Genomic DNA, 23,472 nt, shown 5'->3' with positions numbered 1-23,472 from the left:
ATTTCCCAGTTCCAGAGCTCCCAACTTTCCTGCAAAGGTGATCAAGGATTGCCATCTCTGTTTTTCATGGGAAGAATAACAATGACAAAATGAAGATCCCATCTCCCCAAACTGAGTAAGGACGGATTTACCCAAGGCACAGAGAGATCTTCAGGGCTTGGGTCAGTCAAATGTGAAGATGAATAATTTGCAGCTTAGAGACTGAGTCAGTGGCAGATTTGGGAACACCATTCAGTCCACATTAAACATGCTATGAGTTACCAATCATTAACTAAATGACAAAAGTTTTGCTATTCTTGGTGTTGTGCCCTTCTTTGCATTTCAGAGGAATTACTGGGCTCTTAAATTGGCTGTCAAATTCGCTGACTGGGTAACTGGCTGGCTGTCAAAATATATATTAAAAGCCTTGCCTTTTGCAGCTATTTCTTCAATAAAACTTTTTTCTTTTTAATAGAATAAATTTTGCGATCTTACTTATAAAGTTAAAGTCAACAGCAAAAAATTAAAAATCTCATCAGTCACCTTGTACATGCTATTAAAGAAAATACATGCAAAGGGAGCAGGACCCAGCAGAAAGGGCATTGAACTAAGAAACTGAAGGCAGAATTTCCCATTTGCTTAAATAAGGTCAAGCTTTCGCCTTTTCAGCTCATTTTACCTCCAGCTTTCCCCAAACTTTGTAATCTCAATTTCTCTCTCAATTGGTTTCAAAATGTGTGGATAATTACTATTTTATTTCCTTCTGTTCCACAGGGAATTTAAACACCAATAAGTTAAATTAATTACAGCTAGATCCCAAGGTCCTACATCCATATGGAAGACTACACAGATTTGAAGCTGTAATTACACTTTAAATATTGCACACTGAATCACATGCCTTGATCCACCTCATGTAAAAGAATTAACTTCCAGACAGACTCTGGGTTAGAGCAGGAATGACAAGCTAAATGGCCTTAAATATACCCCTGACTGGAGCTGTAGCTCATATTAGAAAGGCTGGATCACTTTTTATAACCAGCTGCTTATACAGTTTATTTTTATCTGGGTCTTTATGCTTTTATTTCATTACATTATAGGGTTTTCACCTGCATAGCTGGCAGCGTGCACTCTTTCATTTCAGATCATACAAGGTGTGTGATCATGGCAACAGTAACTATGCTGTGAATTTTCTTTTGTCATGTTTAATTGACTGGTCATTTAGGAACCAGCTTGGCCAGAGGAACAGAGAAACTCCACTAACAGCTATCTTCTATTCAAACATCAGATTCACAAAAGCATTTTTTAAATCTCTAATTATGAATTAAAATCTGGAAGAAGCTTTCCAAGTGAACTATCTTAACATATCACAGACTTTTGTTTTGTTATTAAGCTGTGCTCGTTGCTAAGGAAGAACAGAGAAGATCAAAGGACTTCTAACAACCAGAAACTCAAAGGTGAGGGAGTTTTGATTTCTTTAAAGATTTAGCACTGACCTACAATGATTGTTAGTTCACAGTTCTATGAAAAGACTGAAATGATGTGAGCCTGCTTTGCTATTTCCTATTTATTTCCATCAAACAATACCTCAATTCACTTTTTGATTAGCAACATGATCAGGCATTCAAGCAGCCTGTTTACAAACCCATATGCAATTGAAGTCCTAAGGACTAAAAAAGAAGAACTTGTACAAGGCATAAATGACCCAGAGCAGCTCCTGCACTGGCTGGTAGAAAATGGTATTTTTACCCCAGAAAAAAAGCTGGTCCTGAGTTTCTACAGGACACGAACAGCAAAGAACTCTCGGGTGTTAGACATACTCATGTCTCAAGGTGAACGAGCCTGCAGGCTCTTTTTTTATCCATGTTTAAAGCAAGTGGAGCCAAAACTTTACAGCAAGATAAGAAAATACGTCAGTGAAGTAAATGAAAGCATTGGAGATGCCAGAAGACAGTTGGTTGGGTATTTACTTGAAAAAGATAAAGTGTGGTTTGAAAACAGCAGCGAACAGCACCAGGGGAATAAAGACAGACCTGGGGGAAAAAAGCACAAAGGGGCTCTTAAGAAGAAAGGAAAAGTAACTCCACTTTCAAGGGCAACAAAGCCTAGAAATGATCCTGCTGCTGTTGACATCTTTGCTGCAGTAGCTAAAGGCTCCCTTCCTGAGTTAGAGAAAACACTGAAGGACAATGATCTCAGTGTGCTAAACCCCTCCAGTGAAACACCTCTGCACCTTGCAGCTGCTCATGGCCATCTCTCCATCGTGGCATATTTGCTCAGCAAAGGTGCACGGACAGGTGTGAAGGACAGGAGAGGGAGAACAGCCCTGCACAGGGCAGCTCAGAAAGGCCATGGAGGGGCAGTCAGGCTGCTTCTCCGAGCTGGGGCTTCCATGCACACTCTGGATGTGGAAGGCAAGACACCACTGCACTGGGCTGCAGAGAATCACCACAGCCACATCGTGAGGATGCTCCTGAAAGAGGAGGCAAGGAGCTGCAGGAATCAGCACACCTTTTTACACATGGCAGCTCTTAGGGATGAGAGCAGCCTGGCCAAAATGCTTTTAGAGGCTGGTGCCTCCACTGAAGGGAAGGATGAGAGAGGACAGACTGCTCTCAGTTATGCTGTTTCTCAGGGATCTGAAAACACTGCAAAAGTACTTCTGGAAGCTGGAGCCACTGTTGATTCCAACACGGTTGAAAGAGCCTTCAACAGCAACCACCCATCCATCTTCAAAATACTCCTGGAATATTCTAAAGATTTGCCTGCTGACATAATGGAGTTAGCTCTTTTTAGAGCTGTACAGAAGAATCTGCACAGTGTTGTAGCAGCTTTAATTGACAGAGGCACAGATGTCAATGCCCACAACAAAAAGCACTACACTCCTTTGCTGCTGGCCTGTGAAATGGGCAAAGCAGAGTCAGCAGAAGTTCTAATGGAAAAAGGAGCAAACCTGGGAATAAGGACTCCTGCTGCAGACACAGCTCTGCACTTGGCAGTGCAGGCTGGGGCTGCTGCCATCGCAGCTCTGCTCCTGAGCAAGGGCATGGACGCCAACCTCAGGAACCAGGCTGAGCAAACCCCGCTGCACGTGGCTGCCCTCCGGAACCACGGGGCGCTCGTCGGGCTCCTGCTCAGCGCTGGGGCCAGAATTAACGCTGTCACCAAGGACTCTGCCACCCCCCTGCACATCGCCAGCCACAGAGGTCACGCTGATGCTGCCCGACAGCTGCTGCACCACAAAGCTCCTGTCAATGCTCAGGACAAGCAGGCAAGGTCCCCTTTGCATCTGGCTGCTGAGCAGGGACACAGAACACTGGCAGAGATGCTCCTGAAGGCCAGAGCTGACCCCAACGCACAGGACAAGGAGAAGAAAACTCCCCTGCACGCTGCAGCTCTGAGAGGACACCTCAGCATCGTGGAACTGCTGTTGGCTAAGAAGGGCAGAGCTGGAGCTAAGGACATGGATGGATGCACCCCGCTGCACTATGCCACCATGAAAGGAAACACAGACATCCTAAAACTTCTCCTGGCCTCGGGGAAAAACAAAAATATCAACGACAGAAACGTTTGGAGGAAGACAGCCCTGCACATTGCAGCAGAGTACGGGCATGGAGAGCTGATAAATGTCCTCCTGAGCCACGGGGCTGCCATCAATGCCTCGGACAGCAGCAGGGACACTGCCCTGCACTGCGCCTGCAGGGCCGGGCACCTCAGCGCTGTCAGCGCCCTCCTCAGCTGGGCACGGGGCGAAAAGGCAAATGTGCTCGCTGTCAACAGCCTCAGAAAAACCCCCCTGCAAGTAGCAGAGTTTCATAAAACAGAAAACCAGGCACAAATTTTAACGCTGTTGAGGAAGAAAATGTTAATAGCAAAATGAAGATGCAAAGGAAAAAACTTTACATTTAAGTGCAAAATTCTCTTTAATGGAATTTAGATAGTCCTAATGTGGAATATGATTGAGAATTATGCTTGACCTGGCAGAATTAAATTAGCAAAGGGGATCTTGGGAAAAAAGGATCTTAAAGACAGTTAAACTTTAAAGCACTGATTAGTCTTCTGCTTCTCTCATGAATCACATATTTGGGATCTATATAAAATGTTCTTGCCTTATAAACATTGTGTTTGAACTCTTCTAGTGTAAATCAAGACAAAGATAGAAAATATCTTTTCACATATCCATGAATATTAGCCTGTATGGATAGCTTAGTTATGCATTGTTTGGCAAAATCACAAGTTAAAAAAAAATCTACTATGAACATGAAGATGTCTCTATTTCCTCAAGGTATTCCTTCCCGAGACTACAACAATTATTAACAATTATTTTTCTTTCTATGTTTTGTCATACCATTGTCTAGAGTTTGTACTTCTAGATAGAGAGAACAAAACCCATCACATTTGCCATTTATTAATTTCACTTTCATTCCAGCACAAAGACAAAATATGTAGAATAAAAAGGTTGCAACAGAGTTTCTTGGTTCAAAATATTTGTATTGAGATGACAACACAAATATAAACAGAAACACTATCTGAAATCAACAGAAAGCTCTCTGGGATTATTTCCCTAATAATGATAATCAATGATTACACTTCCCCTCAGATTACAAGCTAAGTTACCACAAATACCCAAACACCTTTTGAGAAACGAAACACAGATTTAAGAACGCATGAGACTAAAGCTGATTTTTGTTATCGATAAAGCAACACCTTAACCTGACTCTTGCAATGCCCAGTGAAGGAACAGACACGACCATGAACTTGAAGGACATAGGGGCACACAGCCCATGTGGTCTCAGAGGATCACAGAACCATTTAGGATGGAAAAGACCTCCAAGACCATCCAGTCCAACCTGTGAGCAATCATCACCTTGTCAACCATGTCCAGTCTTTTCTTAAACACCTCCAGGGATGGGGACCAAATCATCAACCTGGGCAGGGTGTTCTAATGTTTAATCACCTCTTCCGCAAAGATTTTTTTCCTTAAATCCAATCTAAACCTCCCTTGGTGCAACCTGAGGCCATTCCCTCTTGTTCTGTCCCTTCCCCCCTGGGAGCTGAGCCTGATCCCGGGCTCACCCTCCCGACAGGGAATTGTGGAAAAAGTCCCTGCAAGTCTCCTTTTCTCCAGGCTGAACTACCCAAGCCACTCCTCACACTGGTGCTGAGGCCCTTCCCCAGCTATGGACACCTCCAGCCCATCCATGTCCTTCTCGCAGTGAGCGGCCCAGACCCGCACACATCTCTGAGGGTGCCCTCACCATGTGTGCTGCAGCACCCACATCTCCGAGGGTGCCCTCACCAGTGCTCCAGCCTCCCACTGCCGCCTCCCGCACCCCCCTCAGGCCCCGCCTGACTGTCACCCTTTTCCCCTTGGCTCTCAGCCCAGCCATGTCCCCTTAGCGGTGGCCATGTCCCATCAGTCCGTCCGTGTCTCCTCAGTTCCCGGCCATGTCCCCTCAGTCCGGCCGTGACCCGTCAGTGGTGGCCATGTCCCCTCAGTCCGGCCGTGACGCCGCTTCAGCTCCCGGCCATGTCCCCTCGGTCCGGCCATGCTCCTCCTGTTCCCGGCCATGTCCCCTCAGTCCGGCCGTGACCCGTCAGCGGTGGCCATGTCCCCTCAGTCCAGCCGTGACCCCCCACTTCCCGGCCACGTCCCCTCACTGCCCGGCCCTGTCCCTCAGCTCGCCGCCCGCCCCAGCCGCCCTGCGCTCCGCCTATCGCAGCGCCATCTCCGCCTCCGCTCCTCGGGGCGCTGCTCCCGCCCATCTCGGCGCCGCCGGGTCCGCCCCTTCCCGCGATAGCGCCGGGCCCGCTGTCATGGCGGCGGCGGAGGAGCCCGAGGTGGATATCGAGGGGGACGCTGCGGCCGCGCCGGGGTGAGTGAGGGCCGCGAGGGGCTCGCTGCGGCTCGGCCGGCGCGCCCCGTGCCCCGCGGCGGGCGGGCGGGCAGCGTGAGGGGAGAGCCGCTCCTGAGGGGGCGGCCCGGGCCGGGCGCTTCCCGCCGCTCCGGGAGAGACCTTGGAGTGTCACGGGGTGCCCGTGGAGAGGGGGCAGCGCCGGTGCGGGGCATCGTCGGGAAGGGCACAGAGAACGGGGCTGTGATAGCGCTGGTGTGAGGAGAACCGCCGTGATGGGATCCCCCACAGCCCGCAACGGCGCTGCGAGGCTGCTGGGAGAATCCTTAAAATACCCATGGAGAAGGTGCTGGGTTGTGTAACTGTTAGCGAGGGAGGCTCAGGAAGCTGAACGCCCGGAGGGAAGTGCAGAAAACGGGTTCATAGAATGTTAGGGACTGGAAAGGACATTGAAGATCTTCTAATCCCAACCCCCCTGCCATGAACAGGGATATTTGCCACTAGACCAAATTGCTCAAGGCTTTATTCAGTCTGACTTTGAACGCTGCCAGGGCTTGGGCATCCACAGTCTCCCTGGGTAACCTGTGCCAGGGCATCACCATCCCCAAGTAAAGAATTTCTTCCTAATATCTAACCAAATTTTTCTGTCTCTCAGTTCCTACCCATTAATCCTTGTCCTATCACTACAGTTCCTGCAAAGAGTCCCGCTCCAGCTTCCCTGTAGCCCTTCCAGACAGTGCAAGTTTGCTATCAGGTCTCCACACAAGCTTCTCTCCTTCAGGCTGAGCATCCCCAGCTCTCCCAGCCTTTGTAGGGAAGGTGTTCCACTGCTCTTATCAACATTGTTGGCTTGCTCCAACACTTCCATGGCCTTCTTATGTTGGGGACCCTCAGAGCTGGATGCAGCACCTCACTCCAGGTGAGGTCTCACCAGAGCAAAGCCCTGCTGGCCGTGCTGTTTTGATGCAGCCCAACATTCCAATGGCTTTCTGGGTTCAGCAAATTCACAGATAAGAGATGCTGAAGTGAGTAGGCAGTGACTGCAATGCCTCAAATCCAGCACTTGCAGCTGCTGGAGAGAATGAGAGGTTTGTAGCAGAGGTACTGCCCTCAAGTAGCCCCTGCCACTGCTGCAGACAGGCTGCTGGCAAAGGGGGCTCTTGATCCCACCCTCTCCAGGGTAGGCTCAAAAAGAAGGAGTTGTATTGATCCTTGGACATGGAGACTCATCGTGATCCTTTATCCTATGAAGAGATGTTTGAAATGCTGCACAAAGCAGTTCAGAGCAGTAGGTGAGTTTAATTTAGTGGCACTGCAGGGAATGTAGGGCTAATTAGTCTTCAGACAAGACAATGTTCTGGAAGTAAAGATTTTTGAAAACAAGTACTTACACAAATTCCTGAGGAGATCTTATGCTGCGTGAAAATAAAAAGAAGTTGATCAATGACATTAATCAGTGACAAATCTCTAATTATTTACAGAAAAGATTAAACGTAAAATGGATGAAGTCTGTAAGAGCACAAGATGAAACTCTTCCCTGTAAGGGTGGTGAGCCCTGGCCAGGTTGGACAGGGCTTGGAGCAGCCTGGTCTGGTGGGAGATGTCCCTGTCCATGGCAGAGGGTTGGATTGAGATGATCTTCCAACCAAATCATTCCCAAATTTTACTCTATGGCTTTAACAACCCTGTATGACAGGATTCTATTAGACCTTGTGCAAGCAGGAGCTCTCCTCAGCAGGAAAAGCAGTTTGCCTTTAAGAAGCCTTAAGAAAATGCTTTTACCTTATTGGGGATAAGATGTAGAAATGTTAGGTGGCGATAATACAACTCAATGACATTCAATATTAAAAATACAATGGTTCTGAATACTGGAATCTCTTTCAGAGATCATGAAAACACAGCATCAAGCCTGCTGCAGGATCACTATCTTGATTCATCTTGGAGAACTGGCAACAGTCTTGTAAGTATTTTTTTAATCAATGCTGCTTGTAGCAAGGTTATCAGAGCTTGTGTTCTCTCTTCCCTCCATGTACATGATGTTTTGGGTTTTTAACCACTGCTTCTTCCTTACTTTTACAAACTATTTCTTGTCAGTACTCAAGTACAGTGTGACAGAATTGAGATATTAAAATGTGTTTTTGTTGTTTGCAGCCCTGGACGTTGGACAGCAGCATTAGTGAAGAAAACAGGGCTGTCATTGAGAAGATGTTGCTGGAGGAAGAGTATCCTTTTGCTGATTTGGGTTTATGTTTTCCTGTAGAATGCTAAAAAACTTCTTATTTCCAAAAGAACCGGACAAATCTTTGCCTGTTAAGGTGACTGAAGCCCTGTCAACTTCTAGGTAGATGGCAGAAATCCTGCAGTATTTGTTTCTACAGCTGGGTAATTCTGAAGCAGTGTAATTTACCTGATTACTAAAATTCTCACATGTACAAATATCTCTGATGCCTTGAAAATTTACTTAATGACTATTTCAGGTATTATTTATCTAATAAATCACTTTCTGAAAAAATATGGCTCAACCAAAAGGAAGTGGAGAAAAGATCTATGAAAAGGTAAGGTCTGGGAAAAATTCTTAGTTAGCTGAGTACAAATGAAAAGTCCTTCTAAAATCCTTCTTATTTGCTGGATGTGCACCAGCAACACAATTACTAATTTTTATTTTCACTCTTGCATTTGCAGCCCACATAAGAAAACTGGAAAAGTCATGTATGTACATTTTAACAATTGAATTGCATTTTTAAGTATGATGTCTGATTTTGTTACCAGATACTATTTTAAAAAAATTAAAGTTTGTTTTGTTTGACTGTATAAAAATTACTCAAGACGTCTTTCAACAGGAAGAAATATTATGTGTAACAAGAGGCTAGAGTAAACCAGGTTTTGGGGAGTTTTTTGGTAGCACAGTGATCTTTATGATAAAAATTTGTTAATTCTAGTTGCCTTTTCACCTGAACTTTTCTGTTGCCTGCTTTGATGTATTTCTGTGCCATTGGTCACTGATAAATATTGAGTTGCTTTGAGTCTCCCATCATGATGGAGAAGCTGATGTGATTCTCAGTATTTTTTTAATGAGTCACATTCATGTTTAGAGCAATACTTTGAGTTTTGCCAAAGATGGGGAATAGTCCTTCCATCAGAGGGTGCCTTGAGTGACTGGGATTGGAGAATATTTGGATTTGGGAAATCACTGATTTCTGCTTCCTGCATTCCCAGGGTGCGCTCACCCACAAAATCACCTGGCTGTTCCTTGAAGTGGACAGCAGAGGAAAAAGAGCTGTTTGAACAAGGACTGGTGAGTTTGTTTATATATATATAATATTTTAAATTGAATTAATGAGTTTATCTTAAACAATAAAGTACTTGACCTGAATAAGCATGTTGTATAATCACAATGCTGCATTAACTATGAGAAGTATAGTAGAGTGTGTTCTGAAGGCAAATCAGGTAATAGAGTAAAATCCTTACTCTGCAAACCTTACAACCTTTACTGTTGTAAGGTCTGCAGAGATTATATGGTTGTGCCAATTGTAAAAGGGTTTGCTTTGCCAAGCACAAGAATTCCTTGGGATAACAGGCAGCAGAGTGCCTGAAATGGGTGAAGAAGATCCTTCAGTTAAGAATAAAAATAATTCTTACTGCTGGATGCAGTTTCCTTCTTGGTAGAACATAAATAGTGAGGTTCTCTACCATGGGTTTGCTGTAGTGTTTGTGCATTTTAATGAATAATGAGGTTTTGAACTCACTTGGCACGTTCAGTGCCATGTCTGGGATGTCACAGTCGGGGTCACTTCCATGGGCTTTGAATTTCAGGTGAAATTTGGCCGCAGGTGGACGAAAATTGCCAAACTGATCGGCACTCGAACGGTCCTGCAAGTCAAGAGCTATGCTCGGCAGTACTTCAGGAACAAGGTAAATGGGGCATCCTGGGGCTGGCAAAAAGGTGTTTGCCCATGGGCAGCTTGGTTTTAATCTGTCTTTTCAGGGCACTGCTGTCAGAGCAGGTATTCTATTCATTCCCAAATTCAGAGAAGTGGAATATCGTTATTTGCAGATTTAAATGTGAAGTCAGGCCTGGTTTCAAATTCCTAGAGTGACCACTGGTTTTATTGCTTGTATAACTTAACAATTAATGCAGTGTTTACACTGGTCCTTTACACTGTTGTGTATTTTGAAAATACTGGTTTTCTACTACACAGCTCTTTCTGCTGTGTGTTGTAGATTTAGCTTCAGCCTTATTTGAGATTTCATGGGCTTTAAGAAGGAATAACTACTTTCTGGGGCTTTTTGACTAGAATGTAAATTTATATTTGGCCTAAACCATACCTATAATCCTAAAAGTCAGTTGCAATGGATTAAACTAAATTAAAACGATAAATTGAAGAAGAAACACTTCAGAATATCTGCTGTTCAAATAAAACAGTCCTGATTATTTGGGATGTAGATGATTTTGGCTTGTTTTTCCCACCTAAAAGTGATTTATATTTTCCTAAGGCAAAAAATGGTGATTCAGAAAAAGAAGAGCAAAGTCAGTGTGGGAGCAGCCTTCCCATGGAAGATGGGGCAGGAATGGAAGCTGGAAGCTTGAGAGGCCGTGCAGACCCCAACCTGAACGCGGTGAAAATCGAGAAGCTGTCAGATGATGAGGAAGTGGACATAACTGATGACATGGATGAACTGCTCACTCCTGCCTTCCAGCAAGAAACAGGAAAATCTGAATTATCTGTTATCCCAAAAAGTCCAGTTGTAGAAACAAAAGCAGTGGAACAAGGTTTTTCATCTGCTGGCCACAGTTCTGCAACTGCTTTGCCTAAAGAAGAGCCTCAGCACACCAGGCCAGAGCCAATGGATGCTTTGGTATTTCCTGCTGTGGCAGCAACGTGTTCCCAGCACCTGAATGGGGATAAATCTGTGAATTTGGATTACCAGCAGTACAACAATCTTGTTGAGAAGGCTGAGCAAAGTGGACCAGTCACATGTCCTGCACAAGGAGCCGATCAGGAGCTCAGTGAGGAGCAAAGAGACCTGGCTGACAATGGATTGCTTTTTCCTTCTCCCTGCCAAGGGGATGAAGATCATCAAGAGGAAGCAGAGGAGCTGAAGCCACCTGATCAAGAAGTGGAGGTTGACAGAAGCATCATTCTGGAAGAAGAGAAGCAAGCTATTCCCGAGTTCTTTGAAGGGCGCCAGGCCAAAACACCAGAGCGTTATTTGAAAATCAGGAATTATATTTTGGATCAGTGGTGAGATGCATTAAATTTTTACTGAAATAAGTGATTAAGATGTCCTGGTCTGATGTAGTTAAAACACTACTTAGCACTAATAGCTTACTTCTGAATAGAGTGAGATTAATTGTATGGTAGCTTGCCAGTGAAGCACATTCATTATTAATACTTCTTTTGCATCTTCCTGATTTTTTTTCTCTGGCATTCTGGAAGCTGAGCAATGAAAATACTTTGAAGCATTAAGAAAATGAATGTTCTGTACCAGAACAGGCTGCATTTATTTTGGCTGTGCTATTTCCTTGCCATTTTTGCCATCCTATGCATAAGAATGGTTTTAACAAATGGTTCCTTAAAATAACCAATGGCATTAATTCCATAGCCCTGCCTTTACAGAAAGGCAGCAAGAAGCAATAGTCTGTGCTAGAGCAAATAGTGTTGACCAAAGGAATGCCTCAAATTCAGAATCAATTTGGACTGGTGCTTGTGCACTTAAATATTTTATATTCCATCTGCACAGGAGTGGTGTAAGGAAACATAGTGACTTGTAGTAGAAGGCTCAAGATAATTTGGCTGCCAGTTTTGGTTTGTGCTTGCTTTGAAGCAGAAAGAATTACTGAGTTTAGCTCTGTCCTCATTCAGTTGTCTTGTGCTCTGACAGCTTCTAGTTGCAAAGAGAGACTAAAATTCCATTCGACACCAGAGGAGTGTTAACTGAGAATTCAGTATCAGCTTAAAGGAAGAAAAACAAATGCACAGAGAGTGAAAACAGGACCTCAGTTAAAGTCCCCCAATTCCTTCACCCCCCGTGGTTTGTTCTGCTGTTTGACCAGGTGCTGTGCTTTGTTTTAGGGAGAGATGCAAACCCAAATACCTGAACAAGACCTCGGTGCGGCCCGGCCTGAAGAACTGCGGGGACGTGAACTGCATCGGGCGCATCCACACCTACCTGGAGCTCATAGGAGCCATCAACTTCGGCTGTGGTAAAGATCTTGCTGTTAGAGCAGTCAGTACAGAGCCTCTGCTGGTGCAGGGACTGCCCAGCACTAGGGTGTGTGTGCTGCTCACACAGAGCATGCACATTCATCCGTGCTAGGAAGGACCTTGTTTCAGATTGTCCCTCATAACTTTGGAAAATCTAGAAGAGCTTGTAACTTATGAACACAATTAGAAATTTTAGGCTTACACCAAACCTTCTATTTTTTCTTTTTATTTCCCTTTCCCCATGTTTAATCACACATCAGTTGCTGGGATGTCTGTTTTGTTTCATGCTTTCCTGTGTGTCCTGATACCAACTGTGTCTGAAATTCTGCCCTTCTTACAAGGTAGAATTCAAGTAATTGTTTCTTTTCCCACAATAAATTGTAACAATTTTCTAAATAAATACCAATGCCTTCAGGGCTACATTTTAAACAAAATCCTCAGGACTACTTCGTCCTGAGGGCTACTTTTTAAACAATTCAAGTGTTAAAATTAGGTGAACTGTTAAAAGTGAATGTGCGTCTGTAACTTGATGTTGGTTTAGAGGCTCTCAATGAGTTTTGGTCTGAATGACAGTCACCTAGGAGAGGAGCAATGTCCTGCAATTACATTTTGTCCAAAGTAAGTTTTTAAAAATTATTTAGAAAGAAGGAGGAGGAGGTTTTGTTGTTTTAAAAGTGTGGTGGGAGAGGGCTACGTCACCGCTCAGAATTATGACTATCAAGAGATGTCTTTGCTGTGAGGTTTCTATTTTCTTTCTCCCTGTGCCATTTGCTGTTGTCACTTACCCGTGTCACTCCTGTGTGTGTGTGGCAGTGCTGAGCAGCCCTGAGCTCTGCTGACACGGGATTTGTCCCCTGTGTGTCCCGCAGAGCAGGCCGTGTACAACCGGCCGCAGCCCGCCGACAGGAGCCGCTGCAGGGAGGGCAAGGACACGGTGGAAGCCTATCAGCTGGCCCAGCGCCTGCAGTCCATGGTACAGCCTGGGGGCAGCGGGGACAAGGGGAAAACCTTCCCAGCTTGAATTTATTTACAGGCCAGGGCACCTCGGGGAATGTCTCCTCTCACTCAGGTTGCAGTTTCCTTAGGGTGCCCTGTGATTCAGGGGTCAGTCTTGCTTCAGGAACTTCACTCAGCTGTTTTGCAGGCCTTCCCCTGCAGCCTGAACCCCCTCTTCCCCATCATTTGTTAGCCACAAAACATTAAAGTGCATTGCAGTGTGTGAGTAAGTTGCTTGCATTTCAGTACAGTAGGTATATGTTATGGCTTACTGAGAGCCCTGTGCACACAATTAAATGCAGCAGTAACTCATTTATAATTGCATGAATTACCAAGGCTTGCCAGAGTTAATTTTTATATTCACACTTTTAAGTACTTCACAGCAAAGTAAATCAGTTGATGAGAGGAGAACTAAATCAATCCCACTTTAAAAATAATAAATTGAAATGTGAAGAACTGTAGCATACACTAAATGTAAACACACTGAGTTTATAGCTTTGTGTGTTGTCTGAGCATTAATTCAGAACTGGATATCAGTACCCAGGTGCTGTCAGGAGTGCTGATACTCCATGGAACACTAACAGGCTCTACAGCCTTAAACTCCAAAAACTTTACTGATGATAATTCCTGGGGGATCATGAACTACTTAATTCTACAGAAATCCGGGGTGTTCTTTATTTTCTGGGAATGTGTTGGAGTGTCAGTATCATTGCTGGGGCAGTGGCCTTTTGGACAATGTCCTTTGGCTGCCTGGATGAAGGAATTCAGTTTTTCCAGGGTGATTGGACTCATGGTGGTTTCTTTCCTCAGCGCACGAGAAGACGGCGAGTGCGGGACCCGTGGGGAAACTGGTGTGATGCAAAGGATTTGGAAGGACAGACATTTGAGGTAACCCTCCTGTGTTTTAACCTCACCTTAAATCCTCACCTTAAAATCACCTTAAATTACCAGGAATCAGTTCCTGCTGATTGCTGGCTGGTGCTGTTGCATCAAACAGACAAGGGAACAGCTGTGTCATAGGGATTCAGCCTCTCTTGTGGAAGTGTAATTTGAAAGTACTGCAGCAGCTGCCACATCTTTATGCTGATTAATCAGCTGCATTTGGGGTTTGCACAGGGGTTTTGTGCCCATAAAACTCATTGCCTTGTCTTGTAGGAGATTTCATGACCCGTTGCTTTCAGTTAACTGCCTTTAGGGTAACGGTATGGGATGGGAGAATAACATTTAAATGTTATTTTTTTCAGTCCTGTGTGGTTTCCTTGTGCTCATTATGCAGGTGATAATGAGTTCCTAATATTAATTCTGCTACTAGCAATATCCCCAGTAATACTGTGGTTTATTAAGTGCTTAAAAAATTCATGCAAGGTTAAATATTTTATGGGAGAATTGGAAAGAAAATGCATGTCTGTTCCTACAATTACAAATTACATCAAAAGTGAAAAACTATAAACATCAAATTTTCCTTTATACAAAGCCCTCTTAATTTTCAGCCTTTCAGTAATTGCCTGTAACAATTACTACCATCATGGTATCATGGCATACCTATTTTTGAGTAACTGTGGGTTAATAATTCCAACATTTCCTTTAAAATACATATTTGGATGGAAAGAAAGGTTGAAAACATCCATAAGGAGGGGGCATGATAAACTCTGGCTGTGGTTTGTAATGGCAGATGGTCACACCTGGATTTACACCTGGTTTGTGATGTGGGCTGTGATTTTACTGAATTTGAATGATTTGGAGAGTGAGAGAATTATCTTATCAGGAACCTTGTGGACCTGATCTCAGATTGTCATTTCTTCCACCCTGCTTGGTTCTGCCATGGCTGTTGCCTCTATCCTGAGTAGTCTTGTAATACACAAATTATATTAAGAGGGCAGGGATATCAAGAATTTGTTCTGGGCTGGTTTTGCAATCAGGGCTGAAAAAGCACTTCAGCCATTGAAACATTCAAGTTTTTAAAAAATTTTTTCAGCATCTCTCAGCTGAAGAATTAGCAAGAAGGAGAGAGGAAGAAAAACTGAAACCTGCAAAATCTTCTAAAGCTTTGAGACAAATCAAAAGGTATTTGATCACATCATGTTCAAACATAGACCTGCCAGAAATGGAACAAATGTCCTGTGAAGTGTCAGGCTGGAACCCTACACAGCATTAATATGTATCCTGGTCTGAAATAGCAGGGATGCTTTTCAGATGTTCTGTGCTGGAATTCAGGAGTGTGGGAAGTGAAATTTTGGTATTTGGTGGAAGCCATCCTAGTATGGGATAAGAAAATCCAGTGAAGACAACAAGGTTATTCCTCCTCTGCCAAAGAGAGACAGTGGGAAACTTGAAAAGTTTCCTGACTGTCCTACATCTTTAGAGAAATTTTCTTTCATTTTATAGTTCCTTTGATCCCTTTCAGCTGATACCATGCTGTTTGTTCACGGAAGAAAAGCAGGTATGTACCTCTGAGTGAATTACTGAGAGGGCTCCATTGCTTGGGTTACTTTTCTTATCATTGTGTTTATCATTTCAGGAGCCCTTTCAGGTGAAAGTGTCTTCTGAAGCACTTTTAATAATGGATTTGGTGAGCATTAAGTTTTATCTTTCAAAAAGCTGTGATGTGTGTGCTGTGGGTTTGGTTCTTGTTTTTAATGAGCAACATAACAAGACAAAGAAAATAAAAGAGAGAAGCTGTGGCTGCTCCTTCCCTGGAAGTGTTCAAGGCCAGGTTGGGTGGAGCTCTGAACAACCTGTTCTAATGGAAGGTGTCCCTGTCCATGGCAGGGGCGATAATGAGAAAATCATTAAGGTTCCTTTCAAAACTATTCTGTAATTTTTTTCCAGTCAGACCTAGAAGTGAGAATCTAGTATTAAATAAAGCCCCTAAAATGAATGGGTTTGGTATTATGCTTAATATACAACTATTGACCTTCTGGAAAAACTAATAAGAGCTTTGCTACTTTACTGAGAGCTTTACTACTCACTACTCTCTGTCATACTTTAATTTGCTTAAAGCTACTTTCTGAAACAGACTGCCCTTCTGAAATCTATGGCTTCATTTTCTCCCAGTCTGGGAATTGATTTTGTGTTTGCAGAGCAATGTGTGGGTTTTTTCCAAGAATAACAGGCTGTACCAAAATGTGTGCAGTTGTTCAGCACTGCCCAGGCTGCAGTTTTAGAACTTCCATACACATTGCCTTGTGTATGGAAGTGTTGCATTCTTGCACTACATCTGTGGTGTGCATATAATAAGCAAATTTAATCTTTTCTGTTTGCTTTAAATGGAAGTACTGGGTATTTGAGAGTCTTGAGGTTTTTTTCTACATATCCTTGAGAAGTCACTGCCTTGTGAGAAATCCCACAGCTTGGACTTCACTACTTGTTTGATTTTATTCCAGCACTCTCACGTGTCTCTGGCAGAAGTGATTGGGCTGCTCGGTGGAAAGTACTCTGAAGCTGATAAAATTGTGGAAGTAAGTGTTTATCTTTTCACATTTTCTGTATTATATTAAAACTGAAATGACCATAGTTACAATTTGAATAGATGTAACTTATTTCTAAAAGGCAATTAATATATATTAAAGTTGAAATTCATTACTGTAGTCTTGAAATATGAAAGTTAAGCTTACACTCATGTATCAACTGCATCATGAGCAAGATCTAGTAAATGCCTTTTAAAACTCTGTAAGTTTTTTGTAACTGATTCACAGAATCATTAGGTTAGAAGAGACCTTCAAGATCATTGAGTCCAACCCAGCCCCAACACCTCAGCTAAACCATGGCACCCAGTGCCACATCCAGGCTTTGTTAAACACACCCAGGGATGGTGACTGCACCGCCTCCCTGGGCAGCCATTCCAGAAGTTTATCACTTTTTCAGTGAAAAACTTTTTCCTAATATCCAATCTGTATTTCCCTTGGTGCAGCTTGAGGCTGTGTCCTCTGGTTGTGTCAGTGCTGCTGCAGAAAGAGCCCAGCCCCAGCTGAGCACAGGCCCCTTTCAGGAGCTGTGAGAGTGATGGGGGCAGCCCTGAGTCTCCTTTTCTGCAGGCTGAGCACCCCCATCTCCCTCAGGGGTTCCTCACAGGGTTTGTGTTCCCAGCCCCTCTCCAGCCTTGTTGTCTCCTCTGGACGCGCTCAAGTGTCCAAAGATTCTTCCCAAACTGAGGGGCCAGAGCTGGACACAGCACTCAAGGTGTGGCCTCACCAGTGCCGAGTACAGGGACAGAATGACCTCTGTATTCCTGACACAGGCCAGGAGCCATTGGCCTTCTTGGCCCGAGGGCACACTGCTGGCTCATGTTCAGCTGGCTGTTGACCAATACCCCCAGGTCCCCTTCCTGTCCAGCCACACCATCCCCAGCCTGTAGCGCTGCGGGGGTTACTGTGGGCACAGTGCAGGACAGGGCAGCCTGAGGAGGCTCCTTGCACTGCTGCAGTGGGATGTTCTCTCCCCAGGTGTGCACAGCAGAGCCGTGCAACAGCCTGAGCACAGGCCTGCAGTGCGAGATGGACCCGGTGTCGCAGACTCAGGCCTCGGAGTCGCTGGCAGCGCGCGGCTTCCGCGTGATCGGCTGGTACCACTCGCACCCCGCCTTCGAGCCCAGCCCCTCCATCCGCGACATCGACACGCAGGCCAAGTACCAGGTACGGCACGGACACACCGGCACCCTGCAGCCTCAGGCTCCCTGGGCTCTGCACTGCTGCACCAGTGTAGGTTTCTGTAGGTTTCAGCTTTGCTGCTCTCAATAAGACTGGATTTTTGTATGTGGTGTTTTTGGTGTTTTTTAGAGCTATTTCTCCCGGGGTGGTGCCATGTTCATCGGGATGATCATAAGCCCTTACAACAGGAATAATCCTCTTCCCTATTCCCAGATCACCTGTCTGGTCATTAGTGATGAGATCAGTTCTGATGGTTCCTATCGTAAGTACCCCTGTTTAATCCAGTGTGTTAAGGGGAAGATGTCTGGTTTTGCACCTGAGAAATCAGTATTTATGTATTTATATTGGTAATATAATACCATATATTATGCCATTGGTAATATAATACCATATATTATATATTTATAATATATGGTATTATTGGTAATATAATACCATATATTATAAATATATAATATATTTATATATAATATATAAATATATTATATTTTTATATAAATGGTGTCATTTATAATGGCAACATGTGCTGGATAAACACAGGAATTTCACTGCGAGAATAAACCTGTGGTTGTCTGTGCTGTCAGGATAGGAATATACAACTATATATATATACAGCTATAATATATATACAGCTATATATATATACAACTAGAATATACAACTATATACAACTATACAACTATATATACAACTATATACAACAATATACAATGATATACAACTATATATATATACAGCTATAAATACATACAAGATTGATCTTCTGTGTTAGTAGTTCTCACAATTCCTGAAAGAAGTGATAGGGTTGGGACACAAGTCCCTGTTATTTACGTACAGAATCCATGTGAACAGCTTAGAAACTGTTTCCCATGTCTTACTTGGCCTGCATTACAACATTCTGAACAGATTCTCTGCTCAAGGAAAGTGAAGTAAATAGCAGAATTGGCTGCTACAGTGGCCAAAAATCCTTAATTTTTGTGTAACGTGGCATTCAGCAGGTCAGAGGATCAAAGAAATGTGCCAGCTGTCCAGGGCAGCACAAGGCATGAAAGCTGAAATGGTGCTGGCATGAACCCCCACCTAAGGGAACAAATTCCTGATTAAAAATACCATTGGCATTTCATGAAAACAGGGTCTTTTCCTTTCTTGAACAGTAAAGGACACAGCACATAAAATTTGCTGTACTGCAAGTGATGATCAGATCTTCTGCTCTTTTCTTGACATGGATTTGATGAAAATTCCCCTGATAACAGTAGATGGTTCTGGTACCTTCCTGTTCTCTCTCTTCCTCCCTCTATTTATAAAGTCCTGGTTTTTGCATCCACACTCCAAGGTTTCCAGTTCTCTTGGCCTTGTGAGCCCACAGTTTTTTCTGTTTTTTCCAGTGGAAGCTGACAAGGGAGCCCCACTGCAGTCCTGGGGCAGGGGCAGCAGTGGCCACATCTGTGCCCCAGTTCCTGTTTGCCACCCTCAGACTCCTGCATTTCATCCTCTTCTCCCACACATCCCACCCTTTTTAGGGGGAGTTAAAATACTGACAAACTCTATTGCCCTGAGAATTAGACATTTTTGTAGTCATGAGCATTTTCTGTCAGAGGATTTCAGATTTCTGTTCAGCTCCTGAAATCAAGGTTTTACAAAATGCCATCTCCTCTGGCTCTTTGGAAATGATTCACTGAAATGTACAGTCTCTTTCTTGCTCCCTGATTATTGGTAAACTAACTGTGTTAGGCAAATAAGTTTTAGATGATTCTTTTAAAATATTTTCTAGAATTCTCTTCCCCCACCTGCAGTAAACTAGAAGAATTTCTTCAATTCTGAACAAATTTCCTTTGAAATTGAGAACAATAGTCAGCACTTTACCATCAACCCATTCATACTGAAAAACTAAACCTTTTTTATTAATTTAATAACCATATAACTCTTACACTACAACAGTGCAGCTAAGTTAGAAACACTCGATTCGTTTTTTTCATTTCTGGATTTGCTGTAGATTTCTGTCCTTCATTATGGAATGGGAATTGGCAAGGGCAGGGAGCAGAACAGATTTGTTCCTACTCCCACCAGAATTAAATTTGGAATCCAAAACACATCATCCTTTAACCTCCTGAATGTTGTCAAGTAACAGAGCTACAGGCTTCTGCAGGCAGTAATAAATGAGGAACAGTTATGGGGAGGGAAGGGATTGCACCTAAACTGAACAGGCAAAGAAACAGTGCAGTGTAGCAGAAACACTGAATAATGATCTTCAATTGGTTGCAGGCCTGCCCTACAAATTTGAAATGGAGCAGATGTTGGAGGAGCCTCAGTGGGAATTAGTATTTGAAAAAACAAGGTGGATAATTGAGAAATACAGATTTTGCCACAGGTTTGTGTCCACTTCTGTTACAAACAGCCAGATTGGAATTTTTGTACATTTATTGTTACGTTTCAGTCAAGACCCATGGCTGCTTTCTCCAGCACTCCTGTTTGTTTTTCTTCCCACAGCAGCGTCCCCATGGATAAAATTTTTCATAGAGATTCTGACCTGACTTGTTTGCAGAAAGTAAGTTTTCTTCTCTTAACTTTTTTATGGTAGATGTTTTTTAAAATCCAAATCTGTTTCATGTCAGAAGTCAGCTGGAGTTACACTTTTACAAATCAGAGATGTAAATTAATGATAATAAATTCTTTTTGTGGCACAGCTTATTTACTTAAAACACAGTGAAAATAAAGATCCTCCTCTCAGAGAGGTGGGGATGGTTATGTGCAGGCACCAAGTTTGACCCTCAGTTTGGAGAGGAATTAATGGCAATTAATTACTCAGGTCTCTCTCAGCATTTTGTGTGCTTTCAGTGTCAAGGCCTGCACGTCTCAGGAGCAGATTTGGCCTTCCTGGTCCTTTGTTCCATCAGTAAAATAATGCCTTGCCATGTTTGTCATGGATAATAGGAACTTTAATTTTCCAGTGTAGTCACTGCTCTGGAGCCCTGACTAGTGGCAGCTGTACCATTATGGCACAAACAAGACACAAACTCTGCCCAAAGCAAAAGACATAAAAAGAAAACTTGCACACAGTAATTGCACACATTGATTTTTTTTTTGTTCCCTCTCAATGCATCTTTGCTTATAAAGTGTAAATCTAAACTTGAGTTGGTAGAGTGCTCTGAAATGTAGCTGTTGGTTTTTAAGACTTGGGTTTAGATCACCCTGTTCCTTTTAAATTTATAATGTATAAACACTTTTTGTAGTATTCATGCTAAATAAGTAAATAAAAATCTCTTTGCAATACTTACCACATAAAAGAGGGGGGAAATGACAATTTAAAACAGATTTCCTTTTCTTTTGCCTAGCTTTTGGAGTGCATGAGGAAGACTTTGGGCAAGGTAACAAACTGCCTCATTGCTGAAGAGTTCTTGACTCAGATAGAGAACTTATTCCTTTCCACATACAAGAGTGAAAAAGATGCTGAAGGAAATGAGAATGAACATTCACAAGAACTGCCAGTGTGATGGCTTTGGAATTTTGATTTCATTTTTGAATTTCTTCCCCTCCTCTCCATTATGTCAACTCTTTCAGAATTGTTATCCCTTTTAGTAGTGACTGTTAAGAATCCAGTGTCATCTCATGGTTGTGGTTGAAAAACACTTTGAAAGCTCCTGATGTGTGACCTGTGTGCCTGAGGAATGTTAATGCTGATGAGTGCCATGGAGGTAATGATTGACCAGCCTGGTGTGTGGGAGGGACACCCTGTCAGGAATGCTGTGCACCAGTCTGCAAGGAGAGCTTGTCCTCTCTCAAGTCTTTCAGTTTGGGAATTTTCTCTAATGTTTTTATCTACAAGTGCACCTCTAAATCAGAATGGATTTGTTCCTTTGCTTTAGGCAGTGTGAGTTTGAATGAGTTCACAAAAGGAAAACTTAAATGAGAGTTTTGTAGCTCAGAGTTTCCTGGTGTCCAGTAAGAAGTTTCATCCAGTTGTAGCAAAATACATCACCCAATTTCTTTTTTTACTATTCTTTTTCTTATTACTTTTCCCCATTGATTTTGCTGGTCAAGTAGCTTTTTGGCATATTCTTTGCCATCCTGCTTATATATTGGGGAGAAAAGGCTGACAAGTTTCATGACTTTTCAGTAGTGGCTGTGCTTGTTTCCAGTGGAAATGATAACTCCTGTCTTACTACAGGTTACCTCTTTCTGACCTTCCATTCTACAGGGAGGTTTTATGTTGTTCTCCAGATCATTGTGGTTTGTCCACTTCTAATTGCCACTGTTTCCTGTGGAAACCAGAGCTCCTGACTGATGGCAAACTGAGTGTTACAAGCAGAAAAGGATTTGTGTTTTTGAAGAAAAATAATTCCCACTTTTTTATTCAGAGTCTTCTCTATAATGTACAGTTCAACAGAAAAACATTTGTTTATATCAGTTCCTCAGTTAGGATTTCATACAGGTATATATTTAGATAAATCACTCACAGATTGATCTTGATTGAGAAGTTTCCTGATTGCAACTTGGAAATGTTTCATGAGCTGCATCACTGTGAATCTTTTTAGAAAAAAAAAATGTGCTTTAAATGTTGCTTTCTAAATACTAAGGAAACTTGACTTGTCTACAGGTATTACTATTTCCACATGTTTATCTTGGCCAGAGTTTCACAGAGAGGTCTAAAATATATTTGAAAGTTTCAAGCAAGACTTGGAGTTTATATCTAGAGGGGAGACAGTGGACCCAATTTTTATTTTAAGGAAATATATGTGTGTATATATATATAGTTCTACATAACATAAATGGAATTTTGAGATTTGATATGTTTCAACTTTTTGTTTGTATAAAGAGTTTGAAAAGCTTTAAAATCATAGAGTTACATCCCAAGGAGGGAACTCCTTTATGGGAAGTTAATGTTATATTTTTATCAGGCCTCATGAATCTCTCTGTCACTAAGGGGAGGGAGCAGAACTTGAGCAGATGAAAATGTGAGCCCTTGAAATTCAGAGATTTTCGCACTTTTAAGAGCTGTGGACTCAAAAGTGCTGGTGGGTGTTGTGTGCTCTCTGTGTTCAGATGTGCTGGTGCACAGCTGGAGGCCCCACTACTGTGTGTAATTTACCACTGGGTGTATCCACCTCTCTCTGGCCTGCTGGCTCAGTCTGCATTTGCTCTAAACTCTCATCTCTGGGGCTTCCTGGCCACCACTGTTGCAAGGATTCCTGGATTCCTGGCTGGGCTGCACTCCAGGTGGGAGAACATTCCTCCTCCTCCTCCTCCTCAGTCACGGGGAGTTGTGTTGCAGTTTTGCAGATTTCTGGAAAATCTCCCAGTGTCACTGTGCTGACAGTTCCAGTTAGAGCTGCTGGGAGGAGAATTTTGAACACATTTTGTCACAGCACCACAAAGCAGATACTGCTCATTGTCCACACAGTTCCCAGCCCTTTAGGGATGGGTCAGGATTACCCAGGTGGTGATGACAATGTCCTGGCTGCTTCCCTCTTTAGTGGTCACTGAGGTAAAGTCACACAGTTGTATTATTGTGTTTAACAGTGGTGTTATGTAAGGAAATTTTTGAGGAACCCAGACTTTTGAAGCAATTTTTCTGAGGACATGGGCAGGATTGAGCCTTTGTTATGCAGATAAAAGCCCCAGAATTCCAAGTGTTTGTTGCAGGGTGGTGTGGAGAAAATACAATGCTTGTACCATCAGGATCCAGTCTAGCACACAGAATTCTATAGGAATTGGAAAGAGCACAGTTGTGATGCTGAGTAATGATTTTGTTGACAGGAGGCAGGGTAAGAAAATAAACTAACCTACTTTTCATCA

The 23,472-nt window shown here is 43.2% G+C and overlaps 2 protein-coding genes across 3 annotated transcripts; both read left to right on the top strand.

The window, feature by feature from the left end:
* Nucleotides 1-1,588: 1,588 nt before the first annotated feature.
* Nucleotides 1,589-3,856, top strand: LOC135450752 (CARD- and ANK-domain containing inflammasome adapter protein-like). The gene has a single exon (XM_064719167.1). It carries the CDS (start codon nt 1,589-1,591, stop codon nt 3,854-3,856), a length of 2,268 nt encoding a protein of 755 aa, XP_064575237.1.
* A 1,884-nt stretch (nt 3,857-5,740) lies between these two features.
* On the top strand, nt 5,741-23,472 carry MYSM1 (Myb like, SWIRM and MPN domains 1). Of its 2 annotated transcripts, none has more exons than XM_064719901.1 (20): nt 5,741-5,852; nt 7,716-7,791; nt 7,983-8,053; nt 8,309-8,386; nt 8,514-8,540; nt 9,048-9,126; nt 9,645-9,743; nt 10,326-11,074; nt 11,906-12,036; nt 12,907-13,010; nt 13,844-13,921; nt 15,009-15,097; nt 15,419-15,473; nt 15,552-15,602; nt 16,417-16,491; nt 17,476-17,664; nt 17,809-17,941; nt 19,942-20,047; nt 20,170-20,224; nt 21,012-23,472. In XM_064719901.1, the coding sequence occupies exons 1-20, from the start codon at nt 5,794-5,796 to the stop codon at nt 21,168-21,170; spliced, it is 2,463 nt and encodes an 820-aa protein (XP_064575971.1). In that variant the 5' UTR covers nt 5,741-5,793; the 3' UTR covers nt 21,171-23,472. The 2 variants fall into 2 exon arrangements, with proteins under 2 accessions (XP_064575971.1, XP_064575970.1); XM_064719900.1 differs by having other exon boundaries at nt 20,167-20,224.

Source organism: Zonotrichia leucophrys, chromosome 8 (genome assembly GCF_028769735.1).
Source record: "Zonotrichia leucophrys gambelii isolate GWCS_2022_RI chromosome 8, RI_Zleu_2.0, whole genome shotgun sequence".
Taxonomy (NCBI): Eukaryota; Metazoa; Chordata; class Aves; order Passeriformes; family Passerellidae; genus Zonotrichia; species Zonotrichia leucophrys.
Note: the sequence above shows the minus strand (reverse complement) of the source record. Positions and strands in the feature narration are given on the sequence as shown.

Excerpts from the sequence above, each read along its gene's own strand:
- LOC135450752 (XM_064719167.1), top strand. The coding sequence starts at position 1,589 with ATGATCAGGCATTCAAGCAGCCTGTTTACAAACCCATATGCAATTGAA.
- MYSM1 (XM_064719900.1), top strand. The coding sequence starts at position 5,794 with ATGGCGGCGGCGGAGGAGCCCGAGGTGGATATCGAGGGGGACGCTGCG. Across the intron at positions 13,011-13,843 it reads CCCAGCGCCTGCAGTCCATG|CGCACGAGAAGACGGCGAGT; the intron begins GTACAGCCTGGG and ends TTCTTTCCTCAG. Across the intron at positions 17,665-17,808 it reads ACACGCAGGCCAAGTACCAG|AGCTATTTCTCCCGGGGTGG; the intron begins GTACGGCACGGA and ends GGTGTTTTTTAG.